This window comes from Nannobrachium achirus (genome assembly GCF_963921795.1).
Source record: "Nannobrachium achirus genome assembly, contig: SCAFFOLD_298, whole genome shotgun sequence".
NCBI lineage: Eukaryota > Metazoa > Chordata > Actinopteri > Myctophiformes > Myctophidae > Nannobrachium > Nannobrachium achirus.
The window spans coordinates 1-8969 of NW_027664969.1; the positions used below are offsets into that span (position 1 = coordinate 1).

The 8969-nt window shown below is 40.9% G+C and overlaps 1 protein-coding gene across 1 annotated transcript; it reads right to left on the reverse strand.

Moving 5' to 3' along the window:
* Nucleotides 1-794: 794 nt before the first annotated feature.
* Nucleotides 795-8759, reverse strand: LOC308280689 (calsequestrin-1-like; the record flags this gene model as incomplete). The annotated part of the gene is made up of 10 exons (XM_080755009.1): nucleotides 795-1073; nucleotides 2337-2411; nucleotides 3093-3193; nucleotides 3364-3418; nucleotides 3554-3599; nucleotides 3737-3867; nucleotides 4236-4309; nucleotides 7017-7128; nucleotides 7398-7498; nucleotides 8753-8759. 10 exons carry the CDS (start codon nucleotides 8757-8759, stop codon nucleotides 795-797), a joined length of 981 nt encoding a protein of 326 aa, XP_080611135.1.
* Nucleotides 8760-8969: the final 210 nt, after the last annotated feature.

The following is an 8969-nucleotide window of genomic DNA, read 5'->3' on the forward strand; positions in this document are numbered from 1 at the left end:
TTCCAGGATCTTAATAATTTAATTGTACATTAATCTCATAATCTTAAGACTTACCAGTGAGCTTAAGTTTAATTATTTTTTTACAAAATAATACAACAAAGATTTTTTTTCTGTTTGTCCAGTAGAAAACATGATGTTAAAACAGTGTAACAGAATACATGTACTGTAAGGGCTGATCTTTGAGACACAGGTCAACAACATAACAGGGAACGTACAGTATCTCTGTTAGCCTACCTGTTCACATTCACCCCATGATTAGGAGAGAAAAAAAAAACACTTAACAAATGACGTGTGACACATGTACGACAGCCCTTTTTTGTCTGCTTTTCCCCCCTGCTTTTCTGAAACCTTTCAGGCAGTTTCAACAGTCGTAGGCTCAAAGCTGACTGAAAACAATCTGAGCTTGTGATAATGGATAAAATATCTTATGGACATGTTTCATATAGGCTAACGTTAGAAGATCGTTATTAGCTGTTTCTCAGATCTCAGGGCGACGGTTATGAGCCGGATGTTCGCAAAAAGTTGGAGCATTCAGGACAGCGTGGTGTTATTTGTTAACCTGAAACCATCTACATCCTTAAAAATATATTTTTCTTTTAGCTTTCCTTTTGGGCTGTGAGTTTTGTCCGCCAAAAAAAACTTTTGAGGAAACAATACAGGAAGCAAACAGGAAGAGAAGGGGCCAGGCTTTTGTGGCAGGATATTAGAAAACTGAAGATTGTTGTTGCTGCACTTGATTTGATTTGCGCCGTCATTGGCGAAAGGAAAGTAAACCCAAAGATGGTAGTGAACATTTATTCATCGTCGTCATCATCGTCGTCGTCATCGTCGTCGTCGTCATCATCATCATCATCGTCATCATCATCATCATCATCATCATCGTCGTCATCATCATCGTCGTCATCATCATCGTCATCCTCGTCATCATCATCATCATCATCATCATCATCGTTATCTTCATCGTCATCATCTGGGTCGATCTTCCCGGACAGCACGTCTTCGATCCACTGCTCCAGCTCGTCTGCTGTGGGCATGTCGTCATCGTCATCCATTTCCATCCACACGCTGTCGGCCTGCAAGGGAGGATTCGAGAATGCCATGAAACCTCGAGTGCAAACAGTTCAAATATCAAAATGTGGTTCAACCATAGAGCAGTGGTTCCCAACATTTTTAGCTCAAGACCCAAAAGACTCGAGATATTAGATGTTTGCCCAAACTAGTGAAAATAGCAGATCTACGAGCTCACAACAGGTTGTAGATCGGCTATTTTCACTACTTCTTAAACATTTGTTTTCTAATTTATGGAATTTCTTCAATTCTAATTTGATTTCTTCATGAAATTATTGCAAAAATCGTTGAATTTTGTTTTTAATTTGCTAAAATGTTAGCTTTATAAAGTTTATATATATATATATATATATATATATAAATATACATATATATATATATAAAGGATAAATAAAATTAAAAGCAAAATGTAGGAAATATTGGTCTTCGAGTTACAACTGTACTTGGTATACTCTACATCAAATCTATTTGTGCTTAGATCACAAATCTATCTAAGCAATTCGATGCGTTCTGAACGTTCTGAACGTTCCCCCTCAGAATAGGGTTCAAGGGGACCAACATCAGACTCAATCAAAGAAAGTCTTATAAGACAGAGGTATTCTGGGAGTCCTCTATCAGGGATGCTTTTCTGTCCTAAAAGGTAGTCAATTACATTCACCTGGGGTTCAACTAGTCAATTACTACCATAGACTGTAGAAAAATATGGACGATGCGAAGCCATTGGTTTCTATGCAGCGCAAATGGCCCTTTCTACCCCTTGGAATGGGTGTCGCCATCATAGAATTGTAAAGGCATCAGAGATGCTATTGGCTGCCAACGGTCAAGAAGAACACAGCCGGCTGGTATCAGTTTAGTTGGCCACGCCCCCCCCCCCCCCCCCCGCAACTTTATAATTTTTTTTTTAAATAAATTGGACCACATTTCGACAAAACGAATATGATGGTGATTGAAAGGCAATTTTTAACTAGCGATAGGAACCATACAGTATTCATGAAAATGTTAATTAAGGTTAGAAAACGAAAGGGGAAAATGAATGGGGTCCAATGGAGGACAATTCTTTTTGCGATCGGCCAGGGGGGGGGGAAACAGCGCAACTAGCAGCCAATCATAGGAAGTTTTAGTTCCGTATTGGAGTCATTTTAAATCGGCAGAACTATGCCCCTGATTGCTACACAACCACACAAGCTATGAATTGGGCTCTGCTAAAATACATGCGGTACATTGTGAGCCGTGCGGCAATGCTTGGACTGAGAAGAAACCGGACTTACATCCTCAACGTCAACCACGCCAATCTGAGGGGAGGAGAGGTCAATGCGGAAAGTCTTCTCCCAATAGGGCACCAGCTGAAAGTGGCAAAATGGTAAATGGTAAATGGTGCATTTATATAGCGCTTTTAATCCAAAGCGCTTTACATAGATTGTGCATTACATTCACCCATTCACACACACATTCATACACCGGTGGCGGAGGAAGCCATGCAAGGCACCAACCTACTCACCGGAGGCAATTAGGGGTTCAGAGTCTTGCCCAAGGACCCTTCGACATTGACTCAGGGGGAGCCCGGATTCGAACTGGGAACCCTTCGGGATTTATACCCTTCGTGCTCTAATACCAGTTTCTCTACCCCTGAGCTATGCCGCCCCAAAGAGGGACAGAGAGAGCGGTACAGCAATGAGAGGAAAGCTTGGATAATGCATCCAGTTGATCAATGGACACTTTCAAACTGAATGCTATACGAATAATCATAATATACGTAAGTATGGTATAAGTAGGTTGAAGTGGTATCGATATCAACCAACAAGGAAGTCTATCACACATCGGGCCGTAACAAATACAAAATACAACAACAACAAAAAACATACAGTAGCTGATGTCACATTCATAGATCCTTGGGAGATGGATTGCTGAGGTGGAGCACTACACCAACCATAAGCTCCCATTAATCTGTGCTCCACCAACCGAGCTACACAGACACAATCAATATCAATAGGAATTGATATGATCAGTAGTTATGGTGCTCATACCAGGGGGAACTTGTCAGGGTCGATCCAGATGATGCTGAGGTTGGGGTTATCGGTGTTCTCACGGGCCACCTCCTTCAAGATTTCCAGGAACTCAAAACCATCTAAGTGTAAAGTTCAAAGGTTGTGTATTTTGCTAATGCAATGTAATACGATTCTTTTTTAAAATACCTATAATTCAACATTCTTATAATTCATTATTTCTATGTATTTATTTATTTATTTATTTATTTATTTATGTATGTATTTATTTATTTATTTATTCATTTATTACCTGGGTCATCCTCCTCAGCAAAGGCAACGATGTGTTCTCCATCAATGTCATCCTCCTAAGAAAATAAGAGTGGGGAGTGAGACAAGGGTGTCCAATGTTTCCTCCACAGATTGACTTTCAGGTTATGCTTAATTCTGTGTGCAACAGTTGAAGCTAAGAGGAATCTTAGAGGGTTTTTTAAGCAGCTTACCCAGATCTCATACATGCTGTAAGGCTCAAGTTTTCTCAGGGTTGGCCTGGATATAAAAAAAAATATATAAAGATATAATAATAATGATAATGAAAACAAACAAAAAACAAAACTAAATAACAAAAAAATCAAATTTCAAATTTCAAAAATCTAAATTACTTTGGAGTCTCCTCAATTTCTCACCTGTCATGCTCCTCAATGTAGTCTACAAGTTCAGCCTCAGTGTAGGGCTTTCCTGGAATGGTAACGGGCTCCTCCATGAAAGGCTCGTAGAAGTCAACTTCATTCATCTTCAGCTTCAGCTTCTTGGCAACCTGAAATGAGAAGAAAGTGAGATTTGAATGTGGTGGCCATGATAAACTCACTGCGAAGGAAGTGAAAAGTATTCACCACATATTATATGTTTGGTTATTACCTCTTATAGAGGGTAGGCACATGCATGAAGTGAATTGCAAATTGAGTGGAAAATTGAGTAGCAAACTGTGTGGCAAAGTGAGTGGAAAAGTGAGTTTAATGTTGTTTAATGTCGTTTAATGCAATAGGACTTTTCTGACTGGATGTATGGGCTGTCAAGGTCATGAAAGTCGATTTTTTTTTTTGCCACTCAGTAGGCATTCGCGCATAACTTCCTCTATTAGGTCTCCATCCAAAACTAACAAAATTGTTGACTGGATGTCCATACCTTAGGGTCGAAGGTGGCGTAGAACTTGATGAAGGGATGGAACTCCTCGGCGGCATCATCGTACTCGATGAAGTCTGGATGTTGGAGAATAATGAAAATGTAAAAAGTTAAAAGGCATGTTAATGCATTTATGAGACCCTTTAACCACTTAGGCCACATACACTATGTTGTCATACAAAGCATAATTAAAATAGTTTCTAAATCTGATATTTTCTCTATCTTTGAAAATAAGATATTTTTTTTTATTCTTGCACAGGTGTCATTGATGACAGCCAATCCCTTAAAGGAGTGGCGACACCGGCCGAAATTTAACATTATGATACAGTAGGTCACGTGGTGTTTCTTCAAACAGTCTGAAAAGGAGGCGGGCCGAATCAGTTAGTAGTGAATGTATACTTTGTCCGTCGTGCGGTGCCGCGCAATGTATACTTCGTCCGTCGTGCGGTGCCACGCACAACGTGATGGCTTGTTGTTAGCGTGTAGACCGGCTAACGCTGCACCGCACGGCTATTTGCGAGAGCTATTGTGTGTGTACGCACACACACACGCGCGAAAGCACACACACACAGGCTACACACACACAGAGTGTATGATATGAGCCACGCACGGACCTCAGTCCGGTCGCTGTGCTCCGGTGAGCACAGCGCACAGACCGGAGCAGGACATGGCTTGCTCCGGTCGGTCTGGTGCTCCAGTCAGGTTAGGGCAGAGACAGCAGGGTATGGTCGACAAAACCGTCTCATAGACGGGGTCACGGGGAGAAGCGTGTTGACCCTCGTACACCTTTTTTGACACCTTTTTTGAAGAAGACATGTACTTTTTTATCGGTCTAACCATTGATTTTATAGCGAATGCTATATATTTTTTACCCCTAGAACTGATAGTTTTAAAGTTGGTTTAGAAAGTCGGAAACACACCTCGGACAGCTTTTTTTGGGGCAGTTTCAAAAGATAATGATATGGATAATCGACTCCGCCCCTCCCCCCATATTAGCCCAATCAAATTAATTTATTTCAGTTACTGTACAGAAAGTACTACTTTCAGTACAGTAACTACAATAAATTAATTTGATTGGGTCATTTAACATGGGGGTACATGACATCATTAAAAAAAATTGGCTAATTTGATAGCCTTAATTAGCTGTTTTGGCCATGTCACTCCACCTTCAACAGGCTGAATGGTCTTGTTGGACGGGTGGGCCACGGCAATCATCATTTATCATATTCAGGTTGATGTCCCCCAGTGTGTCATTTAGTTTGGCTCCAGAAAGGACCCTCTGTGTAGTGTGTGCCATCTAACATATAATTTTCCAAATGTCTGTCTGTCTGTCTGTCTGTCTGTCTGTCTGTCTGTCTGTCTGTCTGTCTGTCTGAGTGAGTGTCTGTCTGAGTGAGTGTCTGTCTGTCTGTCTGTCTGTCACAGCGTTTCTCCTCAGTGGCTGGAGCAATTGATCTGAAATCGCATCACCATTAGCATATGTACACACCTGACATAACTGTGAAGCCCGTTTGTCACTTTCACAAATCATATGCTGTATATTAGCATTTCTATGGTGTATCTATATCTTTTCTGCATCTAGCATGAGGCATATCTATTCTGCATCTAGCATGAGGCAACATGTTTAACCATCTGTGTGTGTGTGTGTGTGTGTGTGTGTGTGTGTGTGTGTGTGTGTGTGTGTGTGTGTGTGTGTGTGTGTGTGTGTGTGTGTGGGCGGGCGGGGGGGTTGTCTGGCCCCGTTACAGATGTTGTCTGTAAAAAAATAAAAGTCATGCAGATCGTTACACAGTATCTCTATAGCCATTAAACAAACGGGTATTTCTTACATTGATGCTCCTACATATTATCATGCAAGCACCAGTTAAAGTTACTTTCCATCCCTCATATACTGTCTGTGTGCACAGTGCACATCCCATAACCCACACACTGCACATCATTTCAGAGCTCATATCTTTGAACGGGTAAGGACTAGTTCTGTGGTAAGTAAGTGATTTATGCTGTGGGTTTTTACTTCTGTTTTTGAGTTATTTCAGTTTTGAGTGAATTGTTTGTACTATAATTAATTATGTTAATGTTTCTTTTTTATGATTGCGGACATGTGTGTTTGTGTTAGTTTTGTATTTCAGACCATTCTGTCACTAAAGGAGTCAAAAGACTATAAAGTCGAAGTCAACTACACTACGGTGGTCCTGTGTATTAGCTCTGACCGACAATCGGGGGGCGAGTGCCAAATATCCCCAACTACAGTCCCATTAGCTCTCACCATTCTTTGAAATGTTTTGAAAGTATTTAAAAAAAGTTGCCTATAATGACAGGCTATATGGATACCGGACTTATGAAGGGCCACACTGAGCACTATAACTATCATAATAACTATAAAAGTATGGTTTTAAAAAAAGATTTCTAAGTCAAGTGGATGGCAGTGTTCACACTGACTATGAAAATATATATATAATGGTGAACAATATAGTTAGTTATCTTTATAGTAATCGTGCCCGATGGGAATGGCGCTGGTAAGGTGGTTAATAAACCACAGAGATAAAGAGTTATACATCTCCGTGCTTCATATAATTTCTACCTGCAGCTGTGGAAGTATCATTATTTGATAACAACACAATTGACCATAATGTATCTACACGGTGGTTGTGGTTTGCTCTTGTATTACTCTCCAGGTTTGTTCCCCACCTTAAAGGTAGTGAAACCACAAAATGACCACCATGTGAATATGCTCAATAGCATGTATAGTTGTTCTCATGGTTATGACGTCATGGTTGCACCTACGGGGGGATTTCTCGCTCTTGAAGTAGCCGACCAGCTTGGTGACCTCATCGATGTTGTGGAAACCCTTCAGCTCACGGTCGTTGTCAATGATCTCCACGGGGTCTTCAATCACCTGTGAAGAGACGACAGGAGATGTTAGTACATTTGCATGGGTTTCTGTAGTGGCCAACATTCATTTACGAATATGTAAATACTGTATGTAAAATGTACATGATAGCACATTTGCGATTTATGACCATTTTCTATTATCTTCTAACCTCTTCTGGGTTTGGCTCTTGGTGAGATCTCCTCAAATAAGTGTTAATTGATACTTCACACGATCCACTCGACAGAGATCTCTCGGCAGAAACACAAAAGTGTGCGTTCGTTCATATCACTTACATCATAGAGGAACTCCACCAGAGTGTCAGCAGCCAGCTCACCATCATACTCAATGATCTCGTTGTCGGCAAAGATGTAGATGCTCTCCACCTCATCCAGGCCTGGTGAGAGAGAGAAAGAGAAAACACGTGTTACCTAACTTGCTCTCATGCATGTGGCAGGGTAACTTTGGTCGAATATATCTCCCCTTTAATAAACCCAAATGGTATTGAGTTTTATATTTTTTTATCGTTGATTTGTCACCTTTACAACGAGGTACAGCTTGTAAGCATCGGGCATTCGAGGCATGAGCTACACAGCCAAGCGGGTGGGTAGCGCCGACCAGAATTTTGCCAAAATGGCTTGCAATATACCGTTCTGCTGGCATTTACTCTCGTTTTGGGCTTCCCTGACACTGAGCTTAACATTAACAAAGTGTAAAAATTGCCAATATGTGTTGTTTTTTCTTTTCATTATTACTGTGGGAGAGTGCAATCATTCAATGCCCCAAGTAACAAAGGTGAACACCAAAATAACAGTATTGCAGGCCTGCCAGGCCATTTTGACAATTTTTGGAGGGGCGCTACCCACACATTTGGCTGTGTTGCTCATTTCATGAATGCCAGATCCTTACAAGCTGTATATCAATACCATTTGGGTATATTAAAGGGGAGATATAATCGACCAAAGTTAGATTTCTGATTTTTTTGTGGCAGGTTTTAGTTTGAGGACAGATGGGAAGATTATCATGAAACTTAGTGCACGGAATAGGAGTTATCAGTATAGACTGCCCGAAGAGATGAATTTCTTTTAATGTCAAATGTCAAGGTCAAGGTCACATTTACATAATCGGTCATATCTCAGGAAGAAAGAAAAGGATAAAGGAAAGGAACGCATAATGCAGTTCGGACTAATCAGTCATCATCTTGGATGTGAATAAATGTGCCAAACAAATTGGTCAAGGCACATGGCCATGCACCCTAGACCAGTGTTTCTCAACCTTTTTTTCTGCATGGGCACACTTTTCATGTCCCAAGAATCCATGGGCACACCAACATAATACGGGGGTGTAAATATCGTCACTTTCGGGAAGAAAACCTTGTATCTCCAAGTTTCAAATGTGTACGTTTCTTTGCAAAGTAAAGCCCTGCTTCATCATACAAGGCTGTCACACAACAGTAGTGAAAACAGCCGATCTACAAGCACACAACGCCCTGTAGATCGGCTGTTTTCACTAGTTTAAATCATTTTTTTAAAAATGTAAATACAATACTGGCTTTCAAGCAGTTTCAAGGGGCACACTTGACCCTTCTCAGGGGCACACCAAAGGTCCCCAGGCACAGTGGTTGAGAAACACTGCCCTAGACCATGTTTACAGCTCATGGAGTTTCAGGGAGTTTGTCCTTGCCACTGTCACCAAATGCATGTTACTCTAGTGGTCTAGAGAAAACCTTTGTCTGATTTAACATTTGACTTTTCAACTCTGAGATTGCAGCAATTGGCCAAATTGGAGCAGAGGACATCACACTTATCATTGAATTTGATAGCCTCAATCTTGGTCCGTTATCAAGATAATGACACAGACACTGAGAC